At 37.8% G+C, this 18396-nt stretch overlaps 1 protein-coding gene across 1 annotated transcript in view; it reads right to left on the bottom strand.

Moving 5' to 3' along the window:
• Positions 1-6: 6 nt before the first annotated feature.
• Positions 7-18396, bottom strand: part of LOC130077454 (fibrillin-2-like) — a gene marked incomplete at its 3' end in the record, with an annotated part of 39047 nt that continues 20657 nt past the window's right edge. Inside the window, exons 9-24 of the mRNA XM_056242690.1 lie at positions 13522-13674; positions 11821-12045; positions 11607-11747; positions 9164-9283; positions 8229-8354; positions 7795-7917; positions 5129-5404; positions 4963-5016; positions 4633-4758; positions 4351-4476; positions 4150-4269; positions 3507-3644; positions 2445-2495; positions 2239-2364; positions 1409-1636; positions 7-101 (exon numbers count right to left, since the gene is read on the bottom strand). Coding sequence (XP_056098665.1) covers positions 7-101; positions 1409-1636; positions 2239-2364; positions 2445-2495; positions 3507-3644; positions 4150-4269; positions 4351-4476; positions 4633-4758; positions 4963-5016; positions 5129-5404; positions 7795-7917; positions 8229-8354; positions 9164-9283; positions 11607-11747; positions 11821-12045; positions 13522-13674 — 2228 coding nt within the window. The remainder of the gene's footprint in view (positions 102-1408; positions 1637-2238; positions 2365-2444; positions 2496-3506; positions 3645-4149; positions 4270-4350; positions 4477-4632; positions 4759-4962; positions 5017-5128; positions 5405-7794; positions 7918-8228; positions 8355-9163; positions 9284-11606; positions 11748-11820; positions 12046-13521; positions 13675-18396) is intronic.

The raw sequence follows: 18396 nt of genomic DNA on the forward strand, positions 1-18396 counted from the left end.
GAGGGCGAAGCCACTGTCACACACTTGAAGGCTCGCCACCATGGTGTTTCGGCACGTCCCGTGAGTGCACAGGCCTCTGAACACCTTGCACTCGTTCACATCTACAGGAGAAACAGGGTTTAGGACAGTCCCGTCTCTCAGACCCGGCGGTTTCAGTCCCGCGAGCACAGCTCCTGTGTGTCTGAATGGGGAACCCATGACCCCACGGCTTTATTAAACTCTTAGGGACTCTACACTTTCTCCCAGTCGTAGTCATATGAGTGCAACGTCTCTCTATTTCTAAAGTCTTTGATTATTACATCATTATCACACACTCAAAAATATGAGCAATATTCAAATACGGTCTGATTTGTTTATGTCAGTGTGATTGTAACGGACAAAATTGCAGAAAAATCTGTAAAATTGCTGTGAATAATGTGGTTACACTTTATTTTAAGGTGTAATTATACGTTTAAGTACTGCGTAATAATAATTATTAACTACATTTACTTACTGTAGGGTTAGGATTGGGTTTACATGCATGTAATTATGCATAATTTATAGTTTTTATTACAGTAACTACATGTAACTATACAATAAAGTGTTTACCAATATATATTTTTTACGTTTTAATATATCCATTTATATTTAAACGGTGGTAATCCTGCTACTACTTCTAATACTATTTATTATATATGGTATATTTATGTTAACTTATAAACTGTAACTTAGGGTATAACTTAACTAATAAAAGACACTAATAATACTAATGAAATAAATGAATATTGATATTTAATTATAAGTTTGAATAAATTAAGCTAGTTTTAATAAAGTGTAAAATGTGAAAGTTTTGATTTAAAAATATATTCATCTTTAATAAAATTATGTATTATGCTGTTGGTAACCAATAAATCTATAAATAAAAAATAAATATATATATATATATAGTAAATTTTTATATAATTTTATAAGATTTTTTTTTAAAAAAATGTATATTATATAAAGCCCAAATATAGATAATGCATAATAATAATATGCAATAAAGAAGGATAAATAAGTGTTATTCACAATGTTCCCAAACTTCAGACAAACAAAATCTCGGTTCATTGGTTCAGTTGAAAAAAATAAAACAAGAAAATATTTATATATATATAATAATACGTATTTTAGGGATAGTTTGGTTTTGTCTGAAATAATCATAAATATATATATAATTTTATAATAAAAATATATAAAATTAATAATTTGTCATGTTTTATGGTAGTAAAATATATAATGTCAGCCATAGTATCGGTTTCAGATATTAGTGTTTTAAAAATGATCGGCTGAAACAATGTTTTCAAATGTTGATATCGGCAATATCCAAAACAGTTCCCGTCATCACATCGGTCAAGATTTCTACATCCGTTGATCTCCATGAATAAACGACCTTTATAGAAGGGTCTTCCAGTCAGGATGTCTCCTCGGTTGGCGATGCCGGGTCCTCGAGGGCAGAGGCTCTTATATTCGGGAGTGTTTGGTTTGGGACACGCCTCGCAGTCGACGCCCCACGCCGCTCCCACCGTACAACAGCACATGTCCGCCCGGTAACGGCCCGCCAGCGGCTCCACACACTCGTCCTCGTCCCACTTCATGTAACACTGCTCGCTTCGGATGTCTGCGGGACACACACACACACGCTTTACATACAGCTTTGGATCAAGGGAAAGTTTGACTTGGTAAAGCCGGGTTCAAACTGTGCGATTTTGGCCGTCTGAGACAAATTTATGCAAATTCTAAAAGATTCCTCTGATCCTATAGGCTAAAATCTGAAGTCTTTGATCGTAAGTGTGACCTGTTCACCGACAGCGGATTAACGATGACCGTTGCGATTGAATTTTACCTCTTAAAAGATTTGCCTCAGTCCTGCGGTGTGACCCTCCTACGACTTTTTCAAGACAAGTGACCCAAAGGAACATTAGAGATTTCTTTGTAGCCACCATTTCAATCCCGTGGATTATGAAATCATGCAAGCCCCGCGTATTTTGCACGGAAATCGGCAATTTATGCGGCGAAAGTGCGGCGTATTTGAAAAAATGCCCCCGCATAAATATGCGGACTTTGGCTGATTATGCACTAAATCATGCGATCGCATAATCGCGTTTTTCTGGAGGGACTGATTATAAATCGCACAGTGTGCACCCGGCTGAAGTGATAATTATTTTTATACTTGTGTAAATAAGTCAGATTAAATATTGAATGCATGTTCAGTTCACAGACCAACACATGTGCGTCCGGCTCCGTCCAGCGTGAGTCCCTCGGCACACTCGCACCGGAACGAGCCCTGGGTGTTCACACACCGGCCGTTTGTGCACACGCCGGGGAAAACCTCACACTCGTTAATATCTGAAGACGGAGCAGAGAAGTTATGCATCGTCATGCAGCGCACCAGCTGAATGCAGCAAGGGATTATGGGTCGCACCTACCTTCACACACAAGACCTTTCATGCGAGCGAAACCTTTCGAACAGGCAGGATCTGTAGAAAATATCAGTCAAACACTTGTTTAATAAAAACAAACACTTGTCAATACGGTTTACTATGTGTATGTGAGCGTGTTTTTAAGATAATGATACTTCGAAGACAAAATTACATATATGCTGTATATACATTTCACTGTAATTTTGTCTCCCAAGTATCATTATCTTAAAAACATAAACTTATATATATTTATGCTAAAGTTCTGTATCAAATAATTTTCAAAAATACATATATATATTTTTTAAATGATAAAAATTATTTATAAATTATAACAAAAATACACAAAATTATATATATAAGCAAAAGTTATATATCAAATGTAAAAAAAATTGAATGTATTCTAATATATATATATATATATATATATATATATATATAAAATAAAAAATAAAAATAAGATTATATATAAGCAAGTTATATATTAAATATTATAGAATAAAAATAAGTAAAATAAAAATAAAGAATGATAAAAAAAGTATATATAAATTATAATAATAAAAAAATTATATATAAGCAAAAGTTATATATAAAATTAATTTCTAAAATATATATAATTTTTAATGTTTTACATGATAAAATATTTATAAATTATAATCAAAATACAAATAAAATTATATATAAGCAAAAGTTATATATCAAATAATATATATTTTTGAAATATATTTATATATATTCTAAAAAATATATAAATTACAATAAAAAAAATGAAAATAAGATTATATATAAGCAAATTATATATTAAATATTATATAATCAAAAATTTATTTTGTAAATAATAAAAAATGATATATAAATTATAATCAAAAATACAAATAAAATTGTATATATATATATATATAAAAGCAAAAGTTATATTTCAAATAATTTTCAAACATTTATATATATTTTAAAAAATTAAAATGATGAAATCGTATTTTTAAATTATTATAAAACATAAAAATGATATATTTCTTTTCTTCAATTGTGTCATATATATAATTTTTGGTTTGTTTTTGCATATGAACTAACCGATTTCACAGCGTTCACATGGGCTTCCCCAGGCCGCCCCCAGCGTAGAGCAGCACTCGGACTTCAGCGTCGCCCCGTTTATATTCACCTCACAGCGGCCGTCCTGGATGTTCAGCCAGCAGGTTCCTTTCATGCTGTCTGTATGAGGCAAATACGTGCATGAGAACCAAGAAAGTGTGACAATGACAAATGGACGTTGTGACATTTGAAGCGGCTCCCCTGTGGAGAATCGATGCATTTCTGCAGATATATAAAAACCAACTTGGATATCTAGCGGGATGAGATCACAGTGGGCATTCATCCTGAAAGCACAACCGTGTGACCTATTGCCTTCATACTCCATTAATTTCAATCAAACGATGTTCAGTTTCAGACAAAGAATAAAAAAACGCCTGGCTAGAAATGGATAGAAGTAGCAGAATGTTATCCAGCTACCTTTAAAAAGGAAATAAACAACATTGGGATATGTTAATGTAGCACAATAAAATCTTTCAAGAAGTGGTTGGTTGCTTGTTTAGCATCTTCTGTGCAATTTTTAAAAAACTATCCATAAGAGATTAACCAATCAGAGAACTCGCTGTGGACACTTCTGCTAGCATAAAACCGCGTTGTTCTATAGCCTAAAACGAATGTTCGTACTCACCTACGCAGATGGTGTTGGTGGAGTCCAGCTTGCTGCCGTGGGAACATTCGCAATTGAAGGAACCGGCTATGTTGCGGCACACGCCGTTGATGCAGGGGTTGGAGTCGCACTCGTTGATGTCTGAACGAAATATATGACATTACGATATAAATTTATGAAAAAAGATTTTTTTTAAAAATTGTTGTAAGGAGTCGTAGTTACCTTCGCATGTCTCAGAATCGGCTTTGAAGGAGAATCCTTTGGGGCAAGAGCAAGTGTAACTTCCGGGCGTGTTTCTACACATGCCGTTGTCGCACAACAAGCGATTCACCAAACACTCGTTAATGTCTGAAAGATGCGCAAGAAATTCACTAAATTAATCAAATTTTTGCTGGGTGTTAGTGCATGTTGTTCAAATGTTGTAAAAAATGTATTTTGTACATAAAACAAAACATTAGTAGAAGCTACGTTTTGCGTAATTTAAAAAAAAGTAACGCAACTCACCCACGCAATTCTTTCCGCTAGCGTCAGACTCGTAGCCGATGTTACAGATGCAACGGTAGCTCCCGCGCAAGTTCTCGCAGATACCGTTTTGACAGATGTCTGGATCCAAAGCACATTCATTGATGTCTACGAAGAAATCGAATACAGTTCGTTATAGCATTTAGCATTCGCAAAGAATTCAAATACAGCCCGTTAGCGTTTAGCATTCACAAAGAAATCTAATACAGTTCGTTAGCATTTAGCATTCGCAAAGAAATCGAATACAGTCCGTTAGCGTTTAGCATTTACAAACATACTAGCATAGTAACGAAGACACGAAGACAAACTTACCTCGTCCATCTGCGGTGATCCCAGGTCCGCTGCTGCACACCGCCTGAAACTCGGCTGAGGACAAACAAAATGTTAGCTACCTGTTAGCACACAAGTCAAAGCTAACATATTTAGCGTTAATATTAAAATATCGTTCTGGACTGGAAGGTGTATCCCTGCAGTCTACCTGAGTTGAATGCCGGGCAGGGTTGGCAGGGTTCTCCGAAGCCGTGTTCTGGGTTGGCGCAACAGCATTCAGACTTCGTCACCGCCCCGGGGAACGGGCGCGAACACGTGCCCATCTTTATTGCGCCGTAGCATGTGGTGCGCATGTGAGTATCTATGCAGACACGCCCATCTACGCCGATGGCCAGGCCTGGCGGGCACTCGCAGCGGAAAGAGCCCTCGGTGTTCACGCAGCGGCCGTTCATACAGATGCCCGAGGTCTGGCATTCATCAATGTCTGTCAGGGTGAAACAGAGCGAACAACAAACGTTAGCGAACAACACGTCAATAACAAACGGTCATTAAAGCCGCAACCGATGACATCTGACTTCACTGACATGAAAACTAGCGTCATATGTCTTGAGGCATCAGGTTTGACATCAGTGACAACGAATCTCATTGGTTCTCTTTTTTTTAACGACTTTTCCTCAATTGACGCCAAACATTCACCACTGACGTGCAAAATAACGTGAACGCAACTTAGCTAAAATGTGCAAGTGCAAATGAGATTTTAGCGATTTACTATCTGTTTCTCGCACATAACGATCGTATGATTTCAGGACAATATAGCGTATGTATACGCGAATGCAAAGGAGATTGAAGTGTTGAGCTGACGGAACGATTTTCAGGCAATAGCGACTTAAATTTTGGTCATTAAAGACTTCATTGACAAATGTTCACTAGATGCGAGAACCAAAAACGCGTCACGTAAGATTTGACGTCAAACTTGCAAAAATGCGCAATTGTTTTCGATTTACCATCTGTTTCTCACACAAAACTATCGTATGATAGATTTTCAGAAAATAACGACTTAAAATTTGATTAAAGACTTCGTGAAAAACGGTCACAATATGAACCGAAGACGTACAAAATACGTTACGTAAGATTTGACGTCAAACTTGCAAAAATGCGAAATTTTAGCGACTTACCATCTGTGTCTCACACAAAACTATCGTATGATAGATTTTCAGAAAATAACGACTTAAAATTTGATTAAGGACTTCATGAAAAACGGTCACCATATGAACCGAAGACGTACAAAATGCGTTACGTAAGATTTGACGTCAAACTTGCAAAAATGCGAAATTTTAGCGACTTACCATCTGTGTCTCACACAGAACTATCGTATGATAGATTTTCAGAAAATAACGACTTCAAATTTGATTAAAGACTTCATGAAAAATGGTCACCATATGAACCGAAGACGTACAAAATGCGTTACGTTAGATTTGACGTCAAACTTGCAAAAATGCGAAATTTTAGCGACTTACCATCTGTGTCTCACACAGAACTATCGTATGATAGATTTTCAGAAAATAACGACTTCAAATTTGATTAAAGACTTCATGAAAAATGGTCACCATATGAACCGAAGACGTACAAAATGCGTTACGTAAGATTTGACGTCAAACTTGCAAAAATGCGAAATTTTAGCGACTTACCATCTGTGTCTCACACAGAACTATCGTATGATAGATTTTCAGAAAATAACGACTTCAAATTTGATTAAAGACTTCATGAAAAATGGTCACCATATGAACCGAAGACGTACAAAATGCGTTACGTTAGATTTGACGTCAAACTTGCAAAAATGCGAAATTTTAGCGACTTACCATCTGTGTCTCACACAGAACTATCGTATGATAGATTTTCAGAAAATAACGACTTCAAATTTGATTAAAGACTTCATGAAAAATGGTCACCATATGAACCGAAGACGTACAAAATGCGTTACGTAAGATTTGACGTCAAACTTGCAAAAATGCGAAATTTTAGCGACTTACCATCTGTGTCTCACACAGAACTATCGTATGATAGATTTTCAGAAAATAACGACTTCAAATTTGATTAAAGACTTCATGAAAAATGGTCACCATATGAACCGAAGACGTACAAAATGCGTTACGTAAGATTTGACGTCAAACTTGCAAAAATGAGAAATTTTAGCGACTTACCATCTGTGTCTCACACAGAACTATCGTATGATAGATTTTCAGAAAATAACGACTTAAAATTTGATTAAAGACTTCATGAAAAATGGTCACTGTATGAACCGAAGACGTACAAAATGCGTTACGTAAGATTTGACGTCAAACTTGCAAAAATGCGAAATTTTAGCGACTTACCATCTGTGTCTCACACAGAACTATCGTATGATAGATTTTCAGAAAATAACGACTTCAAATTTGATTAAAGACTTCATGAAAAATGGTCACCATATGAACCGAAGACGTACAAAATGCGTTACGTAAGATTTGACGTCAAACTTGCAAAAATGAGAAATTTTAGCGACTTACCATCTGTGTCTCACACAGAACTATCGTATGATAGATTTTCAGAAAATAACGACTTAAAATTTGATTAAAGACTTCATGAAAAATGGTCACTGTATGAACCGAAGACGTACAAAATGCGTTACGTAAGATTTGACATCAAACTTGCAAAAATGCGCAAATGGAAATGAGATTTTAGAAAACTATCGTATGACTTAACATATAGACTTGGAATATATCATACAAGTTACTAAACTATTTTCTTGGCACTTTTATTACGCTTGACAGACATGAGGGTGAGTAAACCGTTTCTGGGGTTTAATAATCCGTCAAAGTAACTCCCACACATGCTCACCGGTGCAGTAGCGTCCATTGGGTGCCAACGCAAAACCAGGTTTGCAGATGCACTTGAAGCTTCCGTCTTCGTTGATACACATGCCGTTGAGGCACATGTTGGTGGTGGCACATTCATCATGGTCTGGAGGACAAGAAAACACCGTTAGACTATAAAAACAAATGGTGGATTTGAGTTGTGTTTGTATCTGTCAAAATCATTAATGAAAAACTATTTTGTGGACCTTCTAACGCCCTCCACCAACCCTAAACGCAAACCCTGAAACTTTTTATTCAAACATTTTAATGCAGGTTTTTATAGTGTACAACCAAACACTGTGAAACTTTGTTTGAAAACACAAAAATATGAAATGTTATTGAAAAAAACTAATTTTATATATATATATGAGGCTTTTCAGATTGCTCAACACAGTATGTGGCAGTTTAAGCTCTTACCGACGCAGTTCTTCCCATCAGGGCTGATTTCAAAGCCAGCGTTACAGATGCACTGGAAACTTCCATCGGTGTTCACACAGCGTCCGTTTCGGCACATAACCCCGTTCACGATACACTCGTCAATGTCTGAAGCAACAGGAATGTGTTAGTTACAGTTGTCCACCAGAGGGCGCTGGGCCGTATAAGTGAATATATGCTGACTTTGATTCTTTGAAAATGGATTATTCACATTAAACTGTCATAGTCACATTATTTGGTAGTTTTTTGTCTGTTTAGTGTGTGATGCAAAATAACTTTTAAAATGTCAAATGTAAAAAAAAAAAATCTAGTGTTCAAAATAAAATTCAAACTATAAAAAATAATTAAAAACTTGAAATTAAATACAATATCAATATTAAATAAAAAAAAACCTTAACTTTAAATTGCTAATTTTCATTCGAGTTATTTAAATAATTTTAGTAAAGCAAGTTTAAGTTCCAATAAACAATTCCTAAAACTGAAATAAAAATAACAAAAAGCACAACAAAATTACTAAAACTAAATTAAATTAAAAACTGAAAAAATAAAGTTAAAGCTAATTAAAATTATTAATAAATAATATAATAGTATAATAATAAATCATATAAATAATACTAAAATAAGTAATATCATCTTCAATTAAAAAATATATATATACTATATATATTTTTTCTGAAATTAAAATATGCATTAACTGTCTAGTTAGTATTAAGCATCTTTTAGTTATAAGTATAAGTTTTTGTTATAGTTTGAGTAAAAAATTGCTTTAAATAATTATAATAAGGCCCTAAATAATAATTTAGGCCCGAAGCATGAGACTAAATACTGTAATGATATTTTATATTTAAGGCAGTTTTTTAGTCATCAAAAGTTTTTGGCATAAAATAGGTTTTCGACCAGAATAAGACGTCACAAACCAATGCAGGCCTGTTTGGTCGGCGTTCCCTGGTATCCCTCGTGGCATTTGCAGTGATACGATCCTTGCGTGTTGACGCAGTCTCCGTTCACACACGGGTTACTGTTGCACTCGTCCACGTCTGAGGGTAGAAGACAGATGTATGAGTCACTATTAATCAATTATGTGAGTTAAAATACTGGCAGGCAAGCAAACCACCTACAGATGGCAGCAGAGGACGTATTAGACCAGGGGTGCCCAATCCTGCTGCTGCACAGTTCATCTCCAGCCCTAATCAAACACCCCTGGCTTTCATTTCCAAGTGATCCTGAAGACCTTGATTGGTTGCTTCAGGTGTGTTTGATTAGGGTTGGAGATTAACTATTGGGCACCCCTGTTTTAGACCATGGGCCCTATGCAAACGATGCAAGCGTTCTTTGCTAGTTTCAGCCCGACGCAGTTATCATTTCTCGTCCTGCGTTGTTTAAATAGCAAATGCATTTGCGCCCATCTGTGTGCCCATGGGCTGCTGGTCTGAAAACGAGTGTGTTCAGGCGCATTGCTATTTTGAGGAAACTGAAATAGACTGAGCCATTGACCAACAAAAACCTGGTCTAAAGTCAATGGTGTGCAGTATTTATTTCTTTGTTATTTAAAGGGCGCAATAGTAATATGCGCCTATAGGCGGGTCCACAACGTGTGCTTATTACACACAATCTGCTTATTACATCGGTTCCCAACAGGGGGGTCGCGGCCCACAAGGGGGGCTCTGTGGGGGGTCGTGTCATATTTTGAAATGTTTTGAGCAATGAGCATTAAATAAAAGTCCTTAACTTTTTTCTGTTCAAAATGTACAAAATTTATATAATGAGCGAGTTCATCATGAATCCATTTTCCAATCCGTGTTTTTGTCTTATCCTGAACCACTATGGTACACCTATAATAGGTGTTTACATTGGGACTATTTTACACTGGTTCGGATCGCTGCCGCTGCGGAGTAGCCCATGCGTGACTCGTCATAGACGTACACAAAGAGAGAAGTAGTTCCGGCTACAATGTTCTGCATTTTTCTGTTAATAAACGCAAGTTTATTATCGCTCGCTATAGCGCCAAAAGCGTAAAAAATAAAGCCTCACAAATAACTTGCAAGTATTGAGGGCCCAGACAACAGTCATTTAGTAATAGCCTATATTCTTTCTTTTTTTTATACCTACACACCACTGTGAATATTTTTGTCTTGGGATTTCAAATAGGGCCAATATATGGGCTTCTCCTAGGCTTACGTTTTTAAATTACAAAGGGCCTGCTGATGTTTTTGTCATTGTATTTTCAATATTATAGGCTATTATTTGTGCATAAACATATCTGGATATAGTAAACATACCGTTTGTTTGAAAACAACATATTTTGTCATCCTTGCTGCAAGCTTACAAGAGCGATAATATCATTAAATGTGAAGGGGGGCCCTCAAATATTTTCTTGGGAAAAAGGGGGTCTCAGACAAAAAAAGGTTGGGAACCACTGGCTTATTACACACACACTCTGCTTATTACACACACAGGGACGCACAGCAGCACGCAAACATGACAAATATTAAAAATAAAAGGATTACAATGTTAAAGATTAATATTGTGTACAGAAAGATATGGTGGAATCCGATGCTTCCCGTAGATTGTCTGCTTAAGCGCTTTAAACTCACACACACACACACACACACACACACACTCACACACAGCTTTAACCTCACACACGAGCAGACCCGTTTCCTCGCTAGAGAACCGTTCAGTTTTTCCGCTTGCAAATTCCGCCATTTAAATAGCGAATCCGCCGCGGCGCGAGCGCAACTGGCTGTTAAAGGGAATGAGAGATGAGACTCTGATTGGTTTATTGCACGTTATGCCCTAAACACACCCATTACTCATTAAAGGACAACTCCGGCGCAAAATGAACCACGGGTGTAATAACACATTGGTACAGACTAAATCGTTCCCTGAGATTTGTTTTCATGATAATCGAATATAAAGAGTTTTATCTCTAAAAACAGTTTAGCTTATAACGCTAGTATATTGGGCATCGAGTAAGCAAAAAGAGATCGCTAGTTAATACCATTAACAAGGCTCAAATTAGCCCCACACTAACACAGCAGCATAATGAGTGTCCTTACATGCAAACCGAAGCATTGAGAACTTTGTAAGTGTATAGACAGTTTAATAAGAAGATACTTTACACAGACAGTACAGTTAGCGCATACAGACCGGAGCCATCTTGGAAAAAAGTCTAAAAATGTGGTCACCATTTTTCCCGCCGTTAAACTAGCAAAAGTGGATTTGGACACACCCTAAGTGCATTTGCGCTTTAGACCATGAGCTTAGATGGTTAAAATAGGGCCCCATGTCTACATTCGCCAGTTCAGGAAACACTTTTTTTCCCCTGACTTTTTAGATGCAAAAAATACATGGGCTCACCGATGCACTCCCCGCGCACGTCCTGCCTGTAGCCCATGTTGCATTCGCAGCGGTAGCTGGTCGGCGTGGGAATACAGCGGCCGTTCAGGCACAGGTTGGTGAAATGCTTGCACACGTCGATCGTGGTCTCGTTCAGCTGGCCTGAGCACAAACGAAAACACACCGTTAATTTCTCTGTTCATTTCACTGGGAAAACCCGGCAACTTCAACTCACTGATTTGAATCTTCTGGCCGCCGTTTCCGTTCCCGTTTCCGTGTCCGTGTCCGTTTCCATTGGTGTGTTCGCCGCCGTATATGTAGCCGCCACCACCGTTGTTTCCGTTCTGCGAGGGTCCTTTGCCGTAACCGCCGATGTTCAGACCGCCGTTGCCGTCGTGGATGATGCCGCCATTGCTGGTGCCAAAAGGAAGCCTCTGGATGCACAGTCGCCTGTATTCATCTACAAATCAACAATAGACACTGTAACAAGCTGCCAATCACAGGAAGACATCGTTTTTGAATTGCAATTTACAGTCAAACCAAAAAAAAATCAGACACCTGATATAAATTTACTAGTGTGTGCAGGACACTATAGTCAATTTATGTAAGTGAGGAGAGCAAAATAAAGTAAATTGTGACATATTATACCCAAAAATTCTTCATACAGAATGACATTTATACGAATTTGGGACCAAACATTATTCAGACACTTTGACCTGACCAATTTGCTCAAAGCTATCAGTTCTTGATCACCATTTTCTAAACTACAGCGAATAAACTTTGATAGTGTGAGAAATGTTGAAGGTTTGCCTGTATACCATGTTGCAATTGTGCCTACTTTGAATGCAAACTAATACATTTTATATAAGTTGCTCAACATGGAAAACAAGTAGATAATGCGCAGACTGAGCTCTACTGAATGAAAGTAGAAAAATCGAAGCGTTAGCCGCGGATTTGGCAGCCGTCTGGCTCGTGCATTCCTGCGGATGAAACATGGCGGTGTCAAAGAGGAGGGAAGAGCGTAAAACACTGGGGTGTGAAGGCGTGGGACTGAAAGAGAGCGTTTTATTATCCTGAGGGAAGATCACTGCTGACCTGACACGTGTTTATCGGGATTTTACAGTGAGGTACGGCACGTCTGGAGCGGTTCTTCAAAGGGTCAAACATCTGAAGAAATCCTTCCATTTGAAATGATGTTTTTGTGTAATTTACTTTGTGCGGTTCAGAACCACATTAAAATACCACACAAAACTTGCTGTATTGCTGCACATCCTGTTGAAAAAGGAAGTCTGGTTCTTTTTAGAAATAGTTTGACCAACATTAACTACACTACTTGCTATCGCTATTCAGAGGCAGGTGGGACGTTTTCATTCAAGAAACCATTTTATTGGACAAAATATAGACCCAGGATGATGTCATCAGTATTTTTGGAAATTTACTACTCGCTAAATATCTTTTAGGGGTATGCTAGCATACAGATGTTAGCCTCAAAACTAACAGACATGAGTCCCTAATGACATGCTACACACTACGCACGTATAACCTTTAGAATTGTATACGGTTATTTAGTCATTGAACACCAGAGTCTGTTAGCCCCTCCCCCTTCCCTTATAAGGAAAGATGTGACAGTTGAGCGCATCAACATTCCACAACATTCCATTTCCAGTTAGTTAAGTGCATCATTTAAAGTGCACTTTATCTTTTTGGAATGTTCAGAATTTTTGGAATTTTCAGTATGAACAGTGGAATTTTCACTTTTCACACTATTTATACTACAAACGGCATAGAATAGTAGATAAATAAGCAAACTGGGATGCCATTAAAAAGGACTAAAAAGTTCTAAAATGTGCTGACATATCAGTGTCTGATATTAGCAATAGTAGTAGTAACCTTTGACTTAGCAAACACTGCTACTGATTAGCATTAGCCTACTCACCAGATCCTCTGACGGGGCACATCTCTGGGATGTGTCCGAGGGCCCAGCAGCGGCCCGTGTCGCAGCAACACTGTCCCTTGGTGAACTGACCGGACAATTCACCCGCGCACCGGCCGTTCGACAAAGACGAGAAACACGTACCGACCCGATGATCTGTGACAGGGAGCGAGATAGAGAGATCAGCATACTATACTGTTTACAATACGTTCATTTTATACAGTAACACTTTACAATAAGGTTCATTAGTTAACTTTAGTTAATGTATGAACTAACCATGAGCAATACATTTGCTACTGTAATAGTTCATCTTTGTTAACGTTAGTTCATAAAAATACAGCTGTACATTGTTAGTTCACAGTGCATTAACTCATGTGAACACGATTTTAATAAAGTATTAGTAAATGTTGAAATTAACATTAACAAAGATTAATAAATGCTGTATACGTGCAGTTTATTATTAGTTGGTAATGTAGTTAACTAATGTTAACTAACGAACCTTATTGTAAAGTGTTACCTTTTATATACAGAATATGTTGTATGTAAATTGTACTATTCAACTGTGCATTAAACCTCCAAATACCACAAGTGCTTTTCTCGAGAGTACAGTCACACTTCACAGGAAGTCAGGCCCTCGCATGCCCTTTACACCTAGCAGGAAGTTAATTTATGAGGTGGGAGCTTGGGAAGGCCACTGGAGGACTAAAAGCATGGTTCGGGAACAAGCTTGAGATGGGACGCTTCAGCCAGTCAAGGTCAACGAGAGGGCTGGTTGAGATCGGGTACGTACTAGTTTGCATACACTGCTACATTAGTGTGTCTGAACCATGTGGAAAAGGGGGTGAAAGTCGATTAACTCGGCTAATGAGCCAGCACTCTGCCATAAATCAAGTCCGTGTGGAGTAATCTTGGCCAATTACGTCGGACACAACCCTTCGTCTGGAGGTTGCAGGCGCTCACTCCAGAACTACAACCCCCTGGGATCGACCCGGCCGGGGGGGTTCGCAAGCCTGGTGATGGGAATGCTGGCTTCAATTGGAACCAGACCTTCTGACGTGAGATTTCTCGTGTTCGTACATGTCTCGACGGTGCATTAACGCTGATTAGCGTCAGGCTAAATGACTCCCTACGGCCTGGTCCTGTGCGATACAGAGCACCAGCCAGGGGGCGAACGCAATGATAGCACGAAACTTTTCTTGGCCTAAAACAATGTCTGAACAGCTCGTTGGCATTTGCAGCTTCTTTGGAATATCTTGCACTGATGAAACGCTCACGATGGCTACGTCTACGGATGCATTTGAGAACGACGCTAGAAACATCGGTAAATGCTTAAATCATCTTCCAGTGCATGCGTAAAATGCAATAAACACTCACTGAGATGATGACGAGAGACCAGACATAATAAAGTTCGCCACAATCATTTTATTGGTCTAAAACACAAATTCCCTCATGTTTTGGTCATCTTTGCATGAGTGTAATATGGTATGAATGTAATATTATATTTTTAACAACACTATGAAACTAAATAGCAGGCACAACAATGCCGATATAACTATAATATCTATGGGTACAAAATGTGTCGCATGACTAAAACCTCAATTTTCACAGTCTTCGCAGGACAAAAAACAATGTCTTTGTGAGGACAGACGGCCAAAATCTAGAGAAAAGATGCATTTTCAATTTCAAATATATCCTAGAAGTAACCAATAACACTCATTACGAAAGTAATAGTAACGGGGTCGTATTTGATTTCACGCCAAATTTCCAAAACCAAAAAATGTTTTGGCTTCTAACTACAATCTTAATCGTGTATGTCAACATACAGAAACACATACAGATGTTCTCCACCATGACGGGATCCATATGTTCACTTAACATTTGCTGCAAATCCAGACGGGTTTCTGGGAATGTATCAACGCGTCATCCAGAGCCGATACCTCACGTTTCTTTATTCGCACTCGGGGACCCGTCAGATCAGGGCGTCACGAGAGACGTATGAGAAACTCAAGACGGCGAGTATGGATATACACAGATATATAGAGAGAAGGGAGTGTGAGGGGAAAAGACAAAGGCCCTGCCAGAGTCAACAATGTGTTTGCCTCACTGTACTGGAATGCTAGCAGGAGGACATAGCATCCATGTGGCTCTATTTTCACCATTGTGCTCTGATGATCGATCAAACCAGTCTGGTTTCAAACTAAAGAAGGACTAGTTAGTCTGGATTCAAATGGTTTCCTTTGCACAACTTATTAAAGGCGACATTTATAACTACATTTATATTTGCCAGTGCATGTGATCTTTGTGACGTGGACAGAAAAGAAAGGGCAGAACGGTTTGTTTGTACATAAAATGATGCATTCATGAAACAAGCCGAATATATTTTCCAAGTCAATTATTTGTAAAACCAATAATATTGTCAACTTTTTTTCTTAATATAATAATTTATGCAGAAGTTGTCTCTGCTCGTGTTTTTTTCTCAGAAAGTTCTGATGAAAGATTAATAAGGGCGTTTTCACACCTGAAAGTCCGCACCAAGGTCCGAACCAAAGTTCACGTTTTGATACATTTTATACTTTCAGAAAGTTTTGGTTTGGTTTCACCAAGGGGGTAATCCATCGACCGGAAGTTGAAGCCGGCCGGGTGCCGCCATGTTGTAGCAGAACTTCACTTGCGTTAGCATTTCCATTGACTCCCATTCATTTTGGCGTCACTTTGACAGCGAATAACTTTACATCTGAGGCGTTTAAAGACTCCATTTGTCCATTATTTATTTCTAAAGAAACACGACAATATATAAAGGGCTCCATTATTACCTTCTATGTTACATTATGGCCCCGTAGAAACAGATTTAGTAAAAATAGGCTAACGATTGCGTCATAACCACTCGACTCTGTCGCGCTGTACAGAAATTACCGTACAGACAGGAGGAGAAGCTCGCAGGCAATCGGGGGGACGTCCCGTCAAGAGAGAAGCCCATAGATAATGAGTCCATAAAAGCAACGGGATACTTACTCCTGCTCACTCACGCCAAAGAACTCTTTGCTCAAGTTCCCCGTCTCTGCAAGATTAACGTTGGCAATTTTCACGCACAGCTACTAGAAGATTAACGTCTGTCAGACAGGTTGCTCACGTCATCAAGCTTAGTTTGAGTCGGTTTGAGTCTGCGCGTCAGGAACGGAAGTGCTCAAAAATCGCTAAAAATGGGCTTCAACTGTCTCAACTGAGTTCCAATGAGATGGCTCTGTCCACTTCTTATACTGTCTATGGGTTTCACACTGCAATTTTGCGAGCGCACTAAAGAACTTTACGTGACATACGTGACATCCTGTCGTCATCATCTATGTGGGCTGCATCTTGACATTGATTGGTTTGTAAATGGACGTGCGTCTGACGTCAGCGTGTTGTCAATTCGGCGGGTAACTTTGACAACATGAATGAACAGACGCATATCGTTGCAACTATATTGTTATTTTTATGGCATAATTACCTGCAGCACCAACTACTATACACAAGGCTAGTTCAAATTCGCCAAATTAACGTCCTCGTCGTGCGAACATTTTATCGTCGCCGGCAGGAAAGGAGGAGAAGACTGCAAGTTGACTTCTTCTTATGTCATCAGACCATACTTCAATTAAAAACCTCGTCTCCTCCTCTCCCCATGTGCCACGGCTCATTTTTCCTGACACCTTCTGTTTTTTCGGCTATGCGGGAACCACCGGGACTTCCTGTAAAAGGTCTGAAAGTCCGAACCATACAGAAATGCTTTCACACTAGAAACGAACCAAACCTTTGTTCAGTTTGATCCGGACCGAGACTACCTCTTTTCATCGGACCAAATTTCATCTGTTTGGTCCGGACCGTGGTCCGGGGGAGGTTTCACACCTGTCATTTTGATTCGGACCAAACTGAAAAGTCTGAAAGCCCGGACCAAACAAGGTAGGTGTGAAAGGGCTCTTAGGAAAAAAAACTTTTTTTTTTCTTTTTGTAGAGAACAACAATCATTGTAAGATGAGCATAAGATATATTTCGCCCAACAGATGTCACGTCAGACAACCCGGGTTTTTTAATTAATTTCATTTCGCAATCATATCCTGCACAGAGAAATGTCCTTGAGCAAGATATGTCCTTATTAATGCAACACATGTCTGAGGATTTAAAAAAAAAAATTACAGCCTGATGCTAAAAGAAAACATTTTCTTATGTAATTACATTTTATATTAATTACATTTGTATGATGAATTTCTTACAAACTCTTTTTTTAAATACTTATAATGAAATTCTTATAAACTATAAACTTTTTAATACATTTCTAAAAATGTTCTTCTAAATTCTTATCATAGAATAACTTTAAGTTTATGTGAAGCTACAGAAGAGCCATCTTTTGCTAAAATGGACCAACTATTTTACGGTTTCTAACAACACAGATTGGAATAAATTTAGCAAGATGTTAACACAAACATGAATGAAAAATGAGTAAATTCTGACACTTAAAGATGTCCAGTTCTCAAAATAATACACCAATTCGTAAAATTTATGTTTCTAAGAGCACCAAATGCAATGGCAAAAATATTGTCAAGTCATGGTTTAGACAAACAGATAATCCTAACCTAACCTAAGACTATTAAAAACATTTCTGTTAACTGCAATAAAAAAAATATTAGTTGAAAAACTTTAAATGAAAATGAAAAATGTTACGTTTAAGTTGAAGCAATAAAATTATTAACTCGCAATAAATAAAAACTAAACATAAATTAAACCTAAATAGCAGTAATAATAAACAAACGAATACAATTATAAATGGACATACCAGAATTACTAAAATAATTAACATAAAATATACATATTAAAGCTGATTCAAAATATTGATACAACTATAAC

The sequence above is a fragment of the Rhinichthys klamathensis genome, unplaced genomic scaffold (genome assembly GCF_029890125.1).
Source record: "Rhinichthys klamathensis goyatoka isolate OS25496 unplaced genomic scaffold, OSU_Roscu_1.1 h1tg000744l_1, whole genome shotgun sequence".
In the NCBI taxonomy this organism is placed as follows: Eukaryota; Metazoa; Chordata; class Actinopteri; order Cypriniformes; family Leuciscidae; genus Rhinichthys; species Rhinichthys klamathensis.